Consider the following 20,550-nt stretch of genomic DNA (forward strand, 5'->3'; position numbering starts at 1 on the left):
AGGTCGAAATGGGAAAAGCTACGGGCAGGGAAACAGGACAGGGAATAAGGGTTCACCTTATTAACTGTATGATTTTGGCCCATCATCTGGGCCCCTAATCTCTTTATTGGTTAAAGAAGATTACATTACTAGGGACTGTTAAATTGGGGCCCTATTACTATCTTATTCATGGACAGAACCCAGGGATTTTGTGAACTTGGATGTGGTGCAAGTTTACGTATTTATCCCACTAATGTTCAGCTGAAATTCAGCATTTCTTCTAATTACGGATAGAGGCGATAAACCATCATTATTAGGAGTACCTGTGACTTTGTCACTGTAGAAATGACAGGTTTTAAAATCACACCCCAGCTGCTGTCCACAAAAAACACGTATTACTCAATGTGTTTTAACCTTGAAAATATTTTTCAATATAGTTTCCTTCTATGTATTTTATGCATCTAAGACATTTTGAGAAGTCCACAGAACTGACCAGGCTGGAGGAAATCCATGACACCAAAGGTGGAGAACCCTTGAAAAACCCTGTAAATTTTAGCATTTAATTTCTGTGAATGCACCATATATATATAACGTTCAATACAGGCAAAACAAGTTCATAGTTAGCTTTGGTAGAGGGTAGTAGTGACAAGAAAGGACAGAAAAGGCTTCTGAAGTGCCAGTAATAGTCCATTTCTTGATCTGGGGAAGAGCAACACAAGTGTGTTTGTTTTGTGAAAATTCACAGAACTATACACTTGTGATTCTGTGCATTTTTCTCTATGTATCATAAGATCTACCTTGGGAAAACAGTTTAAATGTATTTTTAGATAATATAAACCTGAAGCTGTATTTTGGAGTTTTTATCATTAGCCTGGTAGTGGAATATAGACAATTTCAACTTTACATTTTCTATTAAGTGATGTTCCCAAATGACTTAAAAAAAAAAAAAAAAAGTGGAATCTCATGCTTCCAGACATTCTCATTTAGCAGTTCACAGACACAGCCTAGGAATCTGCATCTGAAATACAAGTCCCCTGGTAATTCCAGTATTTTGCACTCTGAAAAAAACAAACTTAGGTCAAATAGAGAATGAAAAAAAAAAGATAGTGAAAGCCTGGTAGCTTAGAAAAGAAATTTCATTTAATAGATATGTTGATTTGGAAGATATCACAGTGGTATTTTCTTGAACTTCTAGTGTATTCTTTCTGTAATATTCCTGATAGAAGGGCATCCAGCTCTTGTGTATTTATTTCCACATACAAAATAAACTAATCATTTTCTTCTCACGCGTATCTCTAAACATCAAGACTCTAAATCATCTCTTCTCCCAGCTATTACAGGCTCAGTCCCTTTGACCATTCCTCCCTGGCACTGTTGAATTTGCTGTTCTGATTGGCGCTCAGTAAATATACCATGTTAAGTGAATGCTGCCACCATCACCCTAGCACAGTGAGTGGGTTCTATTCCTTCACTTAAACATCAAACTAGATCAACTCCTTTGTATAGACAATACTAAATTGTTAAACAACATCTTGATTTTGAGCCCCATTCTAGTCTTTCCAAATAATTTAAAAAGAACATTCAATCTTTTAAACTCCCACCCATCTTTTGTGATAAGCATGATTTCTAAGGTTTCTTCTATATCCTGTTGAGCAGCTTTAGGAATACCACAAAGCAAAAAACAGAGACAGAGACAAAGAGGGGAGAAAAATCCTGCCAAATTACTAGCATTCATAGGAAATAAAAACCAAAAGCTATATAATAATCTAGGAAGAACTGAAAAAAGGAAAAATCCTCCTTCTCACCTTTCTCCTTAATTATTCCTTTAAAAAAATCACTCCCCGCACACTTTAACTTATCATGTACATCAGGAAGCCTTAGAGAAAACTCAAGATCTGAGCAATCCAAAGTCAAGAGGAAACCAGCTATTTCAACAACTGCAAACCACCTAATTTGAGCACCCGTAAAAACAAAGCTCCTCTAAAAAGTACAGAAGCCAAGTACACCTAACAGTGGCTTGCAATCTCCCAAGAACTGTATTAATATTTTCTAATCAAAAAAATATATCCCACCATCTACTTTGTTGTGAAAAGCTATGACAATAAATTAGTAAGACTGTTGACCTATTTCAGGACATGCTATAAACACTTGATTGGATATCAAAACACAAGAGGTGGGATGCCTCATGGAAATCATCTTATCCTTGTGCCTCAATTTCCCTACATGACCTCTCTATCAAGAGATTCTATCAAACAGAAAACTGTAAGAACATACTAGTTAGAAAAGTATTACTGAATGGCAGCATTCAGTAATTCATGTTATAAGATCACCAGGCTGAAATATACTGAATTGAATGAAGACCTACCCTCTAAATGAATACCTAGTTTCTCTGACAGGGGAAAAGAGGGACAGGCAGCAAGAAGTACCTAATAGGATGACAGGCAGGGTCCTGCCACATTTGAAGCACAACAGAAGTGAGACAGGTGAGTTAAAGTTATCAGTATGATATGTTAAGTGAAGTTCTCACCCAGCCAATGGGTGAGAAGATAAAGACAATAATGCAAACGCCACTGTGTTTTGCAAATAGAGCAAGCTAGCATCATCATCAGAGGTGAAGACCATGCTCCACTGACAACACCAGCATGCCCTGAAATATATGCATAACAGCTGTGATTGTTAGAAGAAGCTGGACTTCAGAGCTCTGCTATTAAACTAAGCAATGTTGCCTTCTGATATAAACTTTTCCTATGATTATCTAAAAACTAGGAAAGGACCACTTTTCAAACTGTTATCACTGTTTTACAGATATAATAGGTGTGAATTCATAAAAACCTAATCTAAATATATTAGGTACTGACATAAAGGTGCCTCTAGATTTAAGCAGCACATATAGTATCAGTGACGTAAACAGTGACTGTCCTGAATACAGCACTATACTAGAAGCTCCAGTAAAAGATATGGCTTAAAAATGTGGAAAATAAATTAGGTAATAGGCACCAAATTAATATTAACAAGATCAAGTTTCAGAGAAGGAAATCAATCACTACATCACCATTATTTAATCTATCACTTAAAATTACTGATACTCACACTAAGTAATTCTCAGTGAACACACTATTAATCTGAAGTTCCAGATAATGAATTGGTCTTGAATTCTTTTTTTTTTTTTTTAATATTTATTTGACAGAGAGAAATCACAACTAGGCAGAGAGGCAGGCAGAGAGAGAGGAGGAAGCAGGCTCCCTGCGGAGCAGAGAGCCCGATGTGGGGCTTGATCCCAAGACCCTAGGATCATGACCCGAGCCGAAGGCAGAGGCTTTAACCCACTGAGCCACCCAGGTGCCCCTTGGTCTTGAATTCTTAAATGCAGTTAAGAATGATAGATACCAGTGGCCCTCCTCAAAAAGTCATTTTGCTGATTCTCATTATCAGGGCATGTATTTTAAGTATCAGTACTTTAGGGGTGCCTGGGTGGCTCAGTCATTAAAGGTCTGCCCTTGGCTCTGGTCATGATCCCAGGGTCTTGGGATTGAGCCCCCCATCAAGCTCCCTGCTCTGCAGGAAGCCTGCTTCTCCTTCTCCCACTCCCCCTGCTTGTGTTCCCTCTCCCTGTCTCTCTACCAAATAAATAAAATCTTAAAAAATAAATATCAGTACTTTAGAATCTCCTATAGCATTTCATGAAAGAAATTATCTGCTTCAAAAATTTTGTTTCCCAATACAAGTAAACTGTTCAAGCAGTTTCAAGTAACTCCGTGTTAGACCTTTTATTCCAATTTAAGGTATTACTGACAGCTTCAACTGTTACTCTTGAATACATTTATCGAGAGCTCCAAATACCTTTCTTTAGAATAGAAGTGAAGCATAGACAAGTCATTAACTTCCAGGAAAAAAAACAAAGCAAAAAACACTCAAGGGCACAGAATGCTTAGGGGAATGCCAGCTCAAATTCTGAGGAACAAAATTAACACTCATTTTTTGGTTATCTAATATGAAAGACACTGAAGAATACTGAAAAGATTACATGTCAGAAGTTTTGGGTTCTAGTTGTTAGTTCTGCCACTAATCAAGTGATCTCTTAGTATCTTGACTTTCTCACTTGTAAAGAAAGGGAAACTGTAATGATCTGTAAGGTTCCATTTCAACTCTATGTATTTCAAGATTCCTATGGTCAAGATTTTAGTTGTTTGAAAACAGGAACAGAAAATTGATTTTGCCCCCCCCAACCCGACTTCCCACAAGAACAGTCTCTGACAAGAAAAGCTTGAGTCTTTTCATCTTGTCTTCCAACGAAAAAAATAATAAAAGGAGACATATTTAGTGTTTGTGCATCTTCTAATCAGACACTATTAATCATTTCTTTTAAAATTAAATTACCTACCTCACTGGGGTGTTGTGAGGATTAATTCATTAGTGTTTGTAAAGCACTTTGAGATCCTCAGGTCAAAGGCGCTATAGAAGTGCAAAGTAGTAGTATTATTACTAGATTCTTTGCTTATTTAAGGAACTTCACAATCCTTTAAAACCTAACTCTCTGTTATGATTTAGACATCTATTTGTAAACCCTTGCAATCTATGCACATTATTTTAACCCTCTTTGGATCTATAGACAGGGACAGGATGTTTCAAAGCGAATGATTTTAAATAAGGTTTAAACTTTAATCTGTAACTGGAGGGACAGAGCAAGGGAAAATCTAGTGTGACAAATTCTGTTCAGCATAAAATTTTAGTGAGAAATCCTGTCAATTAGATTTAGAAGTGTGCCTAAGCTATACCCAAAACAAAATAAAACTCAATTTAATCTCAAGAGTCTTCAATGAGAAATTCCTTTCTTCAAAGAGAAAAGGAAACAATTTTCAAATCAACTCATTTTAAAAAGGGTACTGAGCTTACAAATTACATTACATGGGTATACATGCAATTGTCATTTAAAACCGATTTAAATCACAGTAACAGTATTAGTATGAACTGATATCAAAATAAGTGAGCAGCTTTTCCTTTAAACTAGCCTCCCACCCCCAATTACACAAAGCAAACTAGGCACTGAGAAGACAACAAAGCAGTTTTGCTTTACGGAGTTTTTTGGGGGGAGGTCGGGGGGGGGTGTAATCAAGGCTTCAAAACTAGCTCAACTCTTGGATTAATTCCACCACTTCCCACTCCTATCTCTAACCAAATCTTCTAACAATTAAAGCGCTGTGTTTTTAAATCAAAACCACACACACACACACACACACAGCTAAGAAAAGCAGAGCTATCTATCAGTTAAGATATTCTGCTTGAATAAACAGGTACGTCTTTAAAAAAAAAAAAAAAAAAAAAGCCAACATCCTTCGATGAGATACTTCAGTGCAACACAAGTTCTAGCCCCAAGAGCAAACTGAAATTCAGATATTAAACTTTAAACACTTACCTCCTGCTCCTGTTGAAAGATGACAACTCTACCACCTTTATCTCCTGTTGCTAGTAATTCTCCAGAATGATTAAATTCTACTGTAGAAATTATATCTGCTGTATAATTGAAACAAAAACAAAGAGAAAATGTTAGTTTTTCTTTCCCAACTTACTAGTTTCAGAACTTAGCATGTTTTCCCTAACATGTTCCAAGCATATAGATCAAATCATCATCAGAAATAAGTAATTCTAAGGTTCTTTCATGAACATTTTGGTTCTCCAAAGAAACACTCTCTCCAGAATAAATCGATATGAGAATATTTTAATAAGAACAGAAGTAATACTTAAATACTAGTGGGTTACTGATATTTCACTAAAACAATTTGTGAAACATTTTGATTGCATCACTGAACATTAATAATTCTGTTAATTTTCTTTCTTATATACTTTTGATAAAGTTCTTTATGCAAACCCAAAGGCAGCCTACAAAATTAAAGCAGATATAACTAAAATGGGGGAAATTTTTAAATGTAAAAATGATTTCAGATAGAATTTTAATAGTAAAATTATTAATTCAAATTATGGCCTCTCAAACAAAAGTCTGCAAACAGAACACACATATAGCAGAAATGCACTGTACTACTGCACCTTCAATATGCACAGCTCTTGTGGCAACACAAAGGCTACTAGAATCAGTCACGTTACACCTGAAGTCAGTGCTAGTCGCACAGTAAGTTCAAATAAAATTAAAGGGTTTTTCACTTGCTTTTTGACACTAGAGCCATTTTGCTAAGGAAAAAAAAAAAAATCCAAGTTACAGAATTAGGCATTAAGATAAAGCAACTGCTCCGTAAAACTTACCACTGTTACTAACAAGTTCTTCACTACAAAGTTTTAAGCCAAATTACTAAAGACTACGTCATACGCACTTGAAGTAAGTAAACTTTTCCCACAAGAGAAGGGTCATTTTCCGGTCTACACAGGCTCACTGTAAGAATTTAAGGATGCTGACTTCATATAATAAAGAATGCTGTCTACCTTAAATTTTTAAAATTACTAACATATCTTTATCAATAATCCATACCATAATGCATTTTACAGTTTTATTTTTAGTGATTTTTTCCAAGACCAGTTTGATTTTGGAAAGCTTTCTTTACTTTCTCTGTTGCCTAGGTCCAAGACACTTTACCTTTTTGGAACACTCTTGAGAATCTACTGAAAGTTACACAGCATATAACTGCGTATGTTTTAAGTGTGCACAAAAATTTGCATATACCTTTCAGAAGGCATGGACAGCACCCCACCTCCAGGTTAAAAACCTTATTCCAGAAGCCTCCCATGGTCAATGGTATCAGGAGGAAAGATTAAGTTTAGTGTCTGCATATGTATCATAAAGGTGTAAACTGAATACACTGCACTACTCTGTAAAGCCAAACACACGTAAATATTTTTTAAAGCCATTCTATATTTTATTGTTTTTTATTTTAGTTCCAGCATAGTTAACATACAGTGTGATATTAGTTTCAGGTGTACAATATAATGATTCAACAATTCTATGTTCAGTGTTCATCATGATAAGTTTACTATTAATCCCCTTCACCTGCTTCACCCATCCCCCACTCACCTCCCCTCTGACATGATTTATTTTAAATGAATACCCTTAAAATTAATTTTTTTTCAACAAGAACATTTTTTACTTGAAGCGTACTTCAGAATACATGATTCTAAAATATACATATAAAACATTCACAAGAAAAGCAGAATACATATTTTCTTCAAGTACAGAGAATCCCCTGATTAAATCACATAAAGAGACCTTACAAATTTAAGAGACTGAAATCACACTGAGTATCATTTTCCCATCACAATGGTAAAACACTAAAGATCAACAATAAAATAATGTTGGAAAAGCTACACTATAAATATTAAATATTTAATATGTAAATATTAAGCAACACACTACTGCACAAGCAATGGGACAAATTAAGAAATCAAACATTAAAGCCATTCTATCTGGTGCTCTGTACTGTACTTACTTCTGTACTGAATATGTTAAATGACTAAAAACATACATAGTCCCCGCACTTAAAGTACATTACAGTACAGTTTGAGACAGAAAGTAAGCAGAAGCTAACAGTATCAGACAGAATATATGGACTCACTTATTTGAAGGTTAGGTTCTAAAATTGGGGAATAAGGTAAAAATCATACATAATAAAATTATTTTTAAATTCAAACCCCTCAGGGGCTTCTGGATGGCTCAGCACGTTAAGCCTCTGCCCTCGGCTCAGGGCATGATCTCTCTGTGTCAAATAAATAAATAAATAAAATCTTAAATAAATAAATGAGTAAATAAATTCAAGCCCCTCAGACAAGCATATAATTCCTTCTGCTGTTAGTCCAACTCAGCCAATTTCCCCTATGCACTGCTAGTTTATGGTTTCTTTGGCTAATGCACCAAATGAACTACTTAGTTTGAATATAAAGTCATGCTGCATCAAATGAACTCTAAAACTCTTGACTTGGTAAAATGCTAACACCTAACACCAGATTCATTTTTCTGTTCATCTAACGAATAATAGGCAGTATTTGCTCAGTATTTACATTATTTCATCTTTTTTCCAGGTACAAATTGTTGCACTCATTTAAATCACAACTGCTTGTTTAGTAGATGAGCTGTCATGGCTATACCTTAATATATGTCAATGATGATGTTATGACTAGCCTCACCAGCTTCCCTGCTGCGTAGTGAAAAGCAGGAGGGATAGGTATTCTGCAAGATGGTCTCTATTTCCAATGAACTTCCTTGGAGGACCCGGACAGGAAAAAAAATTGAGAGATGATCAGTCAGAAAGGAGGTTGTTATAGTAAAAAGGGCTGAAGAAAGATGAGGAATTGGGATGGTGGTGACGGGAAATCCACATCTAAATAATCCTTAGAAGACAGAACAGGGATCAAGTAATAAAGCAGCCTTTTAATACACTACTCCTAGGTACTAAAGACAGTACTGGGGGCCCCTGGGTGGCTCAGGTGTTAAGCATCTGCCTTTGGCTCAGGTCGTGATCCCAGGGTCCTAGGATTGAGCCCTACATCAGGCTTCCTGCTGAGCGGGAGAGGGAGAGCTTCTCCCTCCCTCATTCCCCCTACTTGTGTTCCTTCACTTGCTGTCTCTCTCTGTCAAATAAAAAAAATAAAAATTCAAAAAATTTAAGACAGTATTGGTTCACGAAGCAAGTCATAATGCAGTCACTGAATATGTGATAGGGAGGGGAAGTGAAGTGTATAGGTCTGTGTCTGTGCCCATGTAACAGAGAGCCTAAGGGGTAGGAGAGTAGAGGAGGGAGAGAAGAATAGAAAAAGACCAGTATTCGCCATCAAAAGAAATGAAATCTTGCCATTTGCGACGACGTGGATGGAACCAGAGGGTATCATGCTTAGTGAAAGAAGTCAATCGGAGAAAGACAACTATCATATGATCTCCCTGATATGAGGACGTGGAGATGCAACATGGGGGGTTAGGGGGATAGGAGAAGAATAAATGAAACAAGATGGGATTGGGAGGGAGACAAACCATAAATGACTCTTAATCTCACAAAACAAACTGGGGGTTGCTAGGGGGAGGTGGGGTTGGGAGACGGGGAGGGGGTTATGGACATTGGGGAGGGTATGTGCTATGGTGAGTGCTGTGAAGTGTGTAAACCTGGTGATTCACAGACCTGTACCCCTGGGGATAAAAAATACATTATATGTTTATTAAAAAAAAAAAAAAGAAAAAGAAAAAGACCAGTATTTTAGTGCAAGCTGCAACAAGAATAGTAAGACATCTGTTCTTACATATGTTAACTAGCTAGAATTTAAATAAAAATTTGAAAAAGGAAAAAAAAAAGACATTTATTCTCACAATGGTCACTCATCCCAGGAATGGTTATTTTGTAACAGCTAGAATGCCAGAGTAAAGGGATGTTATAAATGTTTAATACTGAAACACCTCTGCAGCAAGGGTACAAAAAATTTTAACAGGCACACTTGATAGGCTGAGAAATCCTAGAAACAACTAAGTAACTGGCCTAAAAATCAAAAGACACTGAATTTTAGGGAAGGGAAGGAACCGAAGATAAAGATACAATACACCACAGAAGTCAACCTACTTTAAACCCTTTTGGAAGGAAGAAAAACCATGGGTGAAAGGCATACAACTTTATCAATTTACAGATATTCTTAAGATACTGGTGTTTGTTATTATTCGTCTTGCCAAAAGCCAACGAACAAAGAGAAATTTTCAGAAATAGCCAACCAAATCACTGCTTAGTTGAACAGTGTAGAGCAACTGTTTCTGGTGAAGGGGTAGGTGGATAGACTTGTAGCCTCCTTGCTGTGATTTTTATACTTCATGTATTTAATACAACCATACTTCAGTTAAGTATTTTTCTGGTTTGTATGATGGGATTTAAATAGGCACTGTGTCAATGGCATTCCTTCATCCCTTCCCCCCAAAAGAAAAGAAATACCAAAATTTCTGGATGCTCAGCCACATGTACCAGCATAATAACCATCTAAAACACACAAGCACCTATTAAATCTCCAAGTCTGTGGATGATGATTTTTAAGTTTTTTTTGACTCATGAAATGCCAAGATCTCACAGGGTCTCACTGAAAATATGACTATGAAAGGGAGGAATAAAAGGAGAACAAAATCAAATGCTGCCTACAAAATCACATCACTTATGAAGAACACTATGAAACTGAGCTTTGAACTGGACAGGCCATGGCATAATGGTGTGCTAAAGATGGGTTATGAGTTTGACTGGATACTGCAAAGCACCCAAATCTGTTAACCTCCCATATGAACAACCTTTTTACCTCAGCGTGCCATACTGAAACAACTGCTTTCTAGGGTACCATGATACACAAAAGGTGAGGAAGAAGCACAGCTCTAAAAAGAGTGCTCCCATATCACACTGTATACCAGCAATGTTGACCAAATACAGGTTATCAGTTTTGGAAAATTATAATAAATTCACTCCTAGAAAATAATCCTTTTAATGTTCCATACCATTTTTAAAAAATAGAGGCAATCTGAAAGTCCACAACAGGGTTATTCTACAGAACTGTGTCACAATTTAAGTGTCTTGTATCTGCACTGTTTAATACAATCATCAGAAGCCACACCTGGCTCCCACACTGGACAGTGTAAGTCTAAAACATTACAGCGTAGACCCTGACTTCTACTGCAAAGCCAAGAATGCCAGACCGAAGATAATTTTGAACCTTTAAACAATGAGCTATGGGTAAAATAAAACTATCTTACAAAACATGGACGGCTACCCCAAGGAGCAGCAGGATGAAAATATAAACGTGTTTCATGAAAATTTAGATTCCTGGATACTAGTTTTTAAACAAACTTAACAAAAACTTGAGAACACTTCAGAGATTAAATAACTATAACATGCTTTTAAAAACAAAGACTTTAACCTCACTGTTAAGAGTCATACTACTAAACTCAAGGGATGGCTCAGTGTAACACATCAACTAGGCTATGTTCTCCCAAACCAATAGCAACAAACAACAAAACTCAAAGAACAAAAACTTTTAAAGTTTCTTTTAAAGAAAAAGTAAGATACTGCCTATGGGCAATAAAAATGTTATTTCACAATGAAAAAACTGCCTATGTTAATCTTATAAAAGACCATTCTAATATAGTTAATAAAAAGAAAGGACTCCCTTTCAACTGCCCTCCTGTGCACTAAGTCACACAGTAATTTTAGGCAGAGACTGAATTCCAAGCAATATAAAGACATCACTTCAAGGCACAATCAAATTTTTAGTAAGAAAGCTTAATATCCACAATGTTTCTTACCTTTACTGTCAAATCTTCTATACTGTTAGTAAAAACCAACAATTTATAATGTATTACATAAAATGGAACTCTTTTCTTCCAAAACTTTCCTTCTAAACTATCAGTAGCCAAATTTCATTCTAAGAAAGCAAAATAACTGCTTTCATTTGGGAGCAGAGTGGTAGTTAATTGGTGGTGGCTAAGAGTGACAACTGCAGTATTACTGGTCTGTTTTTATTTCATCAGACGTAACATTTCCTTCTTGTTACCTACCTTCTCTTTTTCTTAAGTGGTAAAATAAACAGGGTACAGAAACAACATTCTCAGCAAAAAAATCAAACAAGGGAAAATTAACTTATGGTTTATATACACATGGTAGTAATAAACAATAATTGCTATGTATTAGGTGAGTAAATAATTATTAGCTCTGACACGTGGGTGAGGGTGAGGAAGAGGGTTAGGATGGGTCTTCTGCTTCTGGCCATGAAGGAAAGAAAATAAGACAATCTGGATGGATCCTCCTGCTGGGAAGGACTAGAAAACGGAACAAAATACTGTGGACTATGAACCGTTAGGCAAGACAAAGAAATGGAGTCATATATTTAACCCCCTTTACTTTTGGACACTGTAGTCAGACAGAAAGAATTCAAATACAGACCGGCACAGAAAGAATTCAAATACAGACCGGCACTCTAACTTAGTAGTGGTAACCGACACTGGGGGTTAGGGAAAGCAGAATCAGCTGCAATTCATGGCAGAGTTCATTGGAGGGATTGAGAGAGGAAACTTAGGATCCTTAATTGAATACCCATGTGAGCATTCCATAAGGCCTAGGAAAGAACCACCAGAAAGCTTATGAGGGCTCAGGATTGTTAAGGATCCCTACCAGTTGGAACAGAGAAACCTCACAATTAATGAGGCACCAGGTAAAGTATTCAGAAGAGCATCCCCTTAGAAGTGGGACTAGGGGCGCCTGGGTAGCTCAGTGGGTTAAAGCCTCTGCCTTCGGCCCAGGTCATGATCCTAGGTCCTGGGATCGAGCCCCGCATCGGGCTCTCTGCTCGGCAGGGAGCCTGCTTCCTTCTCCTCTCTCTCTCTCTCTCTGTCTACTTGTGATCTCTCTCTGTCAAATAAATAAATAAAATCTTTAAAAAAAAAAAAAAAAAAAGAAGTGGGACTAAATCAGCACTAAAGATGGAAATCTGTCCTAACAAAGCTAAAAGTAAATGCTAAAACAACAAAATTTACCTCAAGTAACAACGATGTGCTAGAACAAAATCCAACGCTCAACAATGTAAACCGACAATATTTGGCATCCAATCCCAAATCACCAGAATGTAAAGTAGTACGAATATGTGACTCATAACCAGAAGAAAAATAAACCAACAGAACCAGAAATGACAAAAAGGATGGAATAAAGGTCTCAGCAGACAAGAACCTTTAAAATAGCTGTTGTAAATATGCTCCAGAACATAGAATTATCAATATGTCAAGAACTATGAAAGACAAAGAAGGAACACCTAAAAATGAAAAATACACTGGATGGATTAACAGATGCTGAAGTAGAAAAGATCAAGAATTTGAAGGGCTAGCAATAGAGGGAAAAGTCTTAAAAGGCAGGAGCAAAGCAAGAAAAAAGAACAAAGACCTGACCTGTGGGATACAAACAGGTATCTACCATATGGGACACTGCAGTCCCAGAAAAAAAGGTGGGAATATTTTTTTTTTTTTTAAGACCACTGTATAAATGTTCAAGCATTTATGACACTATATGTAGAATAACAACTGTAAGAGATCAGTTATAAATGCAGACTTATACAGGTATACAATAGTGATAACTCAAAAACTATCAATAGCCTGCACTGGGGATGTGCCTCTGCAAAATCATGGAGAATTCTTTGTAAAGTTCCAGTATTTCAGGGGTGCCTGGGTGGTGCAGTTGGGTATACAACTCTCAGTTTTGGCTCAGGTCATGATCTCAGGGACCTGGAATTGAGCAGTGCATAGGGCTCTGTGCTTCAGACTCTGCCGTTCCTCCCAGCTCACTCCTTCTAGAATAAATCTTTTAAAAAATTTCTAGTATTTCAAAGCACAATATTCCCTTGATATACACAGTAAACTTCAGTATGTACATTAAACCTCTGTTTAAAAAAATAATTGATAAATAGAAAGTTGTATTTTAGGCTCACAGAGTAAGTGATTTTTTCTTCAGCACCATGAACTTTTGGCAGAATATTTTAAGTCACGAAGACCAGGACAATTTTTCCTTGTTCAAGACTGTCCTGCAAGCTGCCAAATAGCTAACACACTTGGCCCATGCCTAGTATGGCCCATACCTAGTAAATGCCAATAATACCTCCAATCATGGTTAAATTAAGTAAAAAAGAATTCAATAGGACAAAAGTTTTTAATGTGTATATCTGATAAAAAAAAATGTGGTAGAGATGTTAACAGTCATGAATCTTTACACCTAGAGATTTTTACTATATGTAATTCAAGGTTATTAGAAATGAAGGAGTTGATAAAAATTTAAACTACAGTGTAAGACTGACATATGCTTCTCCATGCCTGACAGATTTGAAGAACAAGGGGAGAAAGTACATACACCTGGGAGATATAAATGATACACACTTGCAGAGAGCTTTATGCCAATATAAAAAAGTAGTATCTTCCAAAGAACTATGCAATTTTTAAAAATTCATCCATTGAGCCACAGGCAGTCCCTTAAAGAATTCTAATTACAGGGGCGCCTGGGTGGCTCAGTGGCTTAAACCTCTGCCTTCGGCTCAGGTCATGATCTCAGGGTCCTGGAGTCCAGCCCTGCCTCCACCCACCCCCCACCCCCGCCTGCCTCTCTGCCTACTTGTGATCTCTCTCTGTCAAATAAATAAATAAAATCTTTAAAAAAAAAATTCTAATTACAAATTTAAAGACCACATTCTCTAACCACAATAAAATTAGCTAAAGATTAAGAACCACTGGTTCTAACTAACCACTTGGTAATCTTACAATTCTAAGGCAAAAGATAAAAATCAGCACTGCAATAAAAATACCAAAAAAAGACTTACAGGAACCTAACTATGTAAGTATTTAAGACAAGTGTCTTTACTAAAAAAAAAAAGCGACCACTTTTAACTTAAAAAAAAACTGAAAGAATAAGAAAAGATGAAATCCCACTACTAAGAGATGACCACAGGTGAAAGCTAAAGTCTTTCAGCAAATTTGAGAAATTATAAAATATGTATCTGATGTATTTATATACACTATTATTTCTGTAAAATCTGTAATGGAATTATAATAACTTTACTGTTTTAATCACACAAACTGCTTTATAAAAAAAGACAATCATCACTCTTAACACCACTTCTGAGAGAACCTATAACATTAGTATATATCCCTCCAAAGTCTATCCATGTATACCTTACATTCTCAGTCCAAAACAATAATATCTATTTGTATTAAGAATGCTGTCTACACTGTATCACTGAGTTTAAAAAAGTAACAAAGCATATTTGATCTTACTTGTGAGACCTAAATAAAACAATGAGCATTATGGAATTTGTTTCCAGAGCTCAGACAGGAAGACCAGGTTAATACATCTACAGCCATTAACATAAAAGTAACCTGAAAACTCTTGACAAAAGATGATCTCTACATGGTTAAAAAAAAAAAGGAATGAAGGAGACCACTACACACCATCTGAATGACTGAAACTTAAAGAAAAAGATGACAATGCCTAGTGCTAATACTGAGCAACAGAAACTCTCACATACAGCTGAGGGGAACAGCACACCCACTTTGGGGAAAAGGAGAAAAAAGTCCGGCAGTTTCTTATGAAGTCAAAACACCATGTGACCTAGCAATCACAATACTAGATACCCAAATGAAACAAAAACCTATGGTCACATAAAAATCTGGATGCAAACATTTATGCAGCCTTACTGAATGAAAAACAAAAAACTGGACACAATCCAAAATAACCCTAAACTGTGAAATAAAGAGAATACAATATAACCATACAATGAAATAACACTCAGCAATAAAAAGCAACTACTGATACAAGCAATAATATAATTAAAATCAAAGTGCATTATGCTACAGCTAAAGGAACCAGATTAAAAGGTTACATACTATATAATTCCATTTATCTGACACTCTGGAAAAGGTACTAGAGGGACAGAAAACAGATCAGTGCTTGCTTAAGAGTGGGGTAGAGGTTGAGTACAAAGGGACATGAAACCTCTTGGAATGATGCAACTGCTTTTCATCTTGGTAGTAACTATATGTCTGTACGGGGTTGGTTTTTTTTTTGTTTAAGATTTATTTTTATTCATTTTAGAAAGAGAGAGAAGAGAGCACATGTGTGCTCAAGTGCACATGCTTGCAAGGTGGAGCGCTAGAGTGAAAGGAAGGGGGGTGTTCACCAGACTCCGCACTGAGCCTGGAGCCCAACACGGGGCTCGATCTCACCACTCTGAGATCACTACCTGAGTTGGAACCAAGAGTCGGACTCTCAACCACGCATGCACCGTGTGTGTGTGTGTGTGTGTGTGTGTGTGTGTGTGTGTGTTTAATCAAACCTTGAAGAACTATATGCTAAAAAGGGTGAATTTCACTGTTTGCAAATTATAAGAACAATATGAACCTTTCCCCTGATTATACCATCTTCCTTTCTAGTTCCATAGCACTAGCCACATTCTCTAGAAAACATGATGTTTTACATATAGCTTCCACATTTATACTTATGCTGACTCTTATGCCTCCTCTAGCTTGGGTATCTTGTCTGCCTTGCTTGAAATATCACCCTTCCTACCCCCATTCCTTTAGCCCTTCTCTATGTGGCCCATTAGGAAAAAAAAATTTCGTATCAGATCTTTGGAGGGGTGGAAATACACCAGAGATAATCAATATAGATGTAATAAAAGAAAATGTGATTTTACACAATAACTAAAGACAAGTGGACTAGGAAAAAAATGTTTGTATTTCCAAAAACAGTTAATATACAACATGGTAAGACAATTCACAGAAGAGCAATACTGGTAAAATCTAAGAAAATATCCACTCAAAAGTAAATTAATTTTTAAATAAGACACCATTTTCTACTAAATGAGAGAAAAAATATAAACTGTTCTACTTACATTGTAGAGAGAAGTGTATCTGGTTATTTTGGAAAACTATTTCGTAATTTGTATAGACAGCCACAAAGCACTGATTCTCTTGGAACTTTATGTCAGGTTCCAGAAGTTATCCTACTGAAATAATCCAACAATTTTAAAAATGTATAAAGATGTTCACTAATATCTTCAGTTATCTAAAGAGTTAGAGAATATAAGGGAAACATCCAATGTTCTTATTCTGCTAATATCCTTTCACATTTTGCTCTAATTTTCCTTGTAATACTCCTCCCTTTCCACTCTTTTCCCTTGGCCCTTCATTAACCATTAGGCAAGAAGTAAAAGACCCCTGGAGACGTAGTCTCAACTGTACTGTAAGATATAATTCGATCGTGAATAAGTCATTTATAACTTCAAAATTTGCAAATTTCATTTGCAAAGAAACACTGAAAGATGATTTTTCTCTTCAGAGTATTTATCTTTCACAGAGTATATACAACATGTATTCAAATACTTAACACGTCTAGGGAGGAAGAAAACAGAATAAAAAATGGCTGGAGAAAAATAATGGGCTTTTATCAGGCAACTTGGAATATGGAAAATTTTAAAGACCTGAAAGGACAACACATCTGCAAATGGTAAGTAACTCCACCCATGACCATGTATCTCTGTCAGTCCACTAGTCCAGACTGCACTGAGACAAAATGGATCTCAGATTTGTTTCTTTACAACCTGGAATTCATCAACAACACTGATTTAACACAAGTTACTTTCTGTAACTTATAAGCCAATCAATGGTGAACTGAGAACAGAACTGAGGCAGTGTAGCATGATTCTGCTCTGTTCAACTCCCACCACTGCTAGAGCAGTTAACCATGGTATAGAGATTCTTGAGTCACTCAATGATCATTACTCACTCTTTTGAGATGAGGCCTTTCTCGCTTTTAAAGTCACACACATAAAAATCACATGCTACTTAACTCCAAGTGATAATGCATAGACATGTAAGAGAGAAGTTCCCCGTATTTCAAGACCGGGATGGTTTTTCAAACATCACTGAACCAAAGTTACATAGCACAAAAGTTAACCAAGCTGAATCTTTGTTTTCCATAAATTAACTTTAGCATAATTTTAGAATTACGTAAGAGTCCCAAAGACAGTTCCCGTATACCTTCACCGAGGTCCTTCCTTATTTGATGGCATCTTACATTTGCTATGGTTTATCTGTCACAACTGAAGAACAACACTGGAATATTAACTGAACTCCACACTTCATTCAGATTGCAGTCACTTTCTCTTGTGTCATTTTTCAGTTAGACGATCCCACATTACATTTAGTCCTCTTGTCTCTAGCTTCCTCTGGTCTGTGACAGTTTCTGAGACTTCCCTTGTTTTGGATGACCTTGACAGTTCTGAGGAGTACTGGCCAGGTGCTTTACAGTATGTCCCTTAATTTGAGACTGTTCTTCTCATGGCCACACTTGCTATTATGGCTTACTGGCAGGAAGATCACAGAGGTGCAATGTCATTCTTATCCCATCAGGCAAGGGTACATTTTAATAGTATTATTTACTGATGACTGCCAGGTTTCTCCACTATAAAGTCATCCCCTCACCCCATAAGGTGGAAAGTCATTAAGCGCATCCCACATATAAGGACTGGGGGGTTAAGCTCCACCCCTTTGAGGCGTATCCACATAAATTACTTGAAATTCTTCTGTTGGGGAAATTTGTCTCCCCTCCCCCACTTATTTATTTAGTTATTTATCTATATGAAATCATATTTATTGATTTATTGTATTGTTCAAATTATTCCAGATTTGGTCATTGAAAGCTCTTTCAGGCAGGCTCCTGCATCCCTTTATGAGATGCTCCCACCCTTGTTTTTTTTTTTGTGCACTTCAGGAACTTTTAAAAAATGTGTAATTTTCACATATTCTTAATATTACCACAAACTGAACATGACTTCTAACTTTTTCATTCTATAGTTACATACTATGTATGAGTTCTGAAGAGAAGAATAAACCATACTGAGAACAAGAGGAGTGCATCTGGTAAGGGTTAGCAATGTAACTAAATTCTCATCCATGGAGTATCTGACCAGAACTAAGATTTCTGTCTTGAAACAGATTTTTCATTTGATCAGCTGAGGTTCTAAAACTTAAATTGTATGTTAGCTTTCTTAGAAGTTTTAACATACGCCTGCAATTTGGACTTCAGCCTATCAACCTTCTGGTACTCATTGCTCTCTTTTCAGAAGCTGAGGAGGTGGTGGGGTAAGAACACAGTGGGCATAGTGATCATCTTTAGCTCTGCTAAAGTCAAAGCCTGCTGTCAAGACGTTCTGATAGCACAGAAATACATTCTCATTTTCATCCGGTTTGCTTCAACACTCAGAGCTCCCATTAAGAAGCATGCTCTTTTGTTTGTACACAATCTATTTTCAAGATCTTTTCTCCTCTCCTAGTTCAATATACCCTAAAATACAGCAAACACTGATATTAGGATTGACCCCACATAGCTTATTACAGTTATGATTAACCCAAATTTCTTCTCAAAGGTAGCTAACCACTCCCCAAAGAAAATATTTTTCCTAACACTGCATCAATAAAATGCTAGTTTCTTGCTAGCTTCTTTCATGTAGGCTAGCTGTAGGTTTAGTTTTTTCCCATTATAATGCATGCGCCTTTCTCACTGTTGACCTCTAGAGGGAGCTCAAATGTTGTTACCTTTTCTCAAAGGTCAATCCACTTCTCCCACAAATGCGGTATATTCAAGATTTAAGAACATTTTATTATGGCCTAAAAAGCAAGTTAAGCGTGTGCACTCCCTTTAGGAATTTCTTGTTCCTGTTACGTAAATGAGGTCTTGACCCACTCACCCTGGGGGAAGTGGGCTCCAACCATTTCTGTCTGTCTCCCTTCCCAACACTCTTTCCCACTTGCCACTGACTAGGAGCATATTCTGTAGCCAGAAAGGCTGATTGGAGGGTTTTAAGAAGTGGGGGCAAACGCTCTCTCTTGCTGACTCTTGTTGCTTTCAGTGGAGCAGGCCAGTGCATCGTTATCTTCATGTCAGCACATACACAGAATATAATATTTGTGTAGCACACCAGTATAAAAGATTAGGCTGTTCATGTTTATTCAATCAGAAATTCTAGTCAGCTAAGTCCCCCCCCCCAACCCCAATCCAGCCCAGCAGGCATCCCCAGGATCAAGTGATCATTATCTTAGCACACCTGTAATACATTTTTGGGGCCCCATCTCTAAGAAACTTGTTCAAGAAATGAGAAGTCAGGGCGCCTGGGTGGCTCAGTGGTTTAAGCCACTGCCTTCAGCTCAGGTCATCATCTCTGCTCGGCAGGGAGCCTGCTTCCCTCTCACTCTCTCTGCCTGCCTCTCTGCCTACTTGTGATCTCTCTCTGTCAAATAAATAAATAAAAAATCTTTAAAAAAAAAAAAAAAGAAAAGAAAAAAGAAAGAAATGAGAAGTCAGACTGCACTTCACCTGCCTATATGACCCTGAGGAGGTAAAGTAAGGCTTTTAAAGACTCAGCTTCCTCATCTTTAAATATCTCTCAGAGTTGCTCTGAAGGCTAACCAAGCAATAAATGTAAAGAAATGAGCACTGAATGTGGCACACAGCAGGCACACTGGTAAGCCAAAGATGTCAGCAGGGGTTTGGGCTTTGCTGCACAAAGAAACAAGCATTCACCGATTCTAGTTCTAAGCTACTAAGGCCAATTTGGCTTAGGTAAAGTTCTCCAAATGGTCCAGCAAAGCTCCCTGGAGCCTGAAGCTAAAGCCGGAACTACCAACAAAGTGTTACAGCTGACCGACTTTGCTGCTGCTTTGCATAAACAGTCTTGACTGAAGACGAGGTTACAGCCCAATAAACCCATCATAAATTGAAAATACCATAAATTGAAATGCATTTAAATGCACCTACCCTACCAACATAGCTCAGCCACACCTACCTTAAATGTGCTCAAAACACTTACATTAGTCTACAGTTGGCTAAATTATCATATTGGATAATTTTGTATTAAAAGCCTGTTTGATAATGAAGTGTTGAACAGCTCACGTAAGTTACTGAATACCTATCCTGACAGTGAAAAATAAATGGTTATATGGGTACAGAACCACTGTTAAATGTACTGGCAATTTACCCTTGTGGTCACATGGCCAAACAGGAGTGAGTATCATACAGTGTATTGCCAGCCCAGGAA

The 20,550-nt window shown here is 37.0% G+C and overlaps 1 protein-coding gene across 2 annotated transcripts in view; it reads right to left on the reverse strand.

Moving 5' to 3' along the window:
• Positions 1-20,550, reverse strand: part of PPP2R2A (protein phosphatase 2 regulatory subunit Balpha) — a 93,682-nt gene that overhangs the window by 27,882 nt on the left and 45,250 nt on the right. For both annotated transcript variants that reach the window (XM_045991553.1, XM_045991562.1), the window contains one exon: positions 5,393-5,490. In XM_045991553.1, the coding sequence (XP_045847509.1) occupies positions 5,393-5,490 (98 nt within the window). The remainder of the gene's footprint in view (positions 1-5,392; positions 5,491-20,550) is intronic.

This window comes from Meles meles, chromosome 2 (assembly GCF_922984935.1).
Source record: "Meles meles chromosome 2, mMelMel3.1 paternal haplotype, whole genome shotgun sequence".
Classification (NCBI taxonomy): Eukaryota; Metazoa; Chordata; class Mammalia; order Carnivora; family Mustelidae; genus Meles; species Meles meles.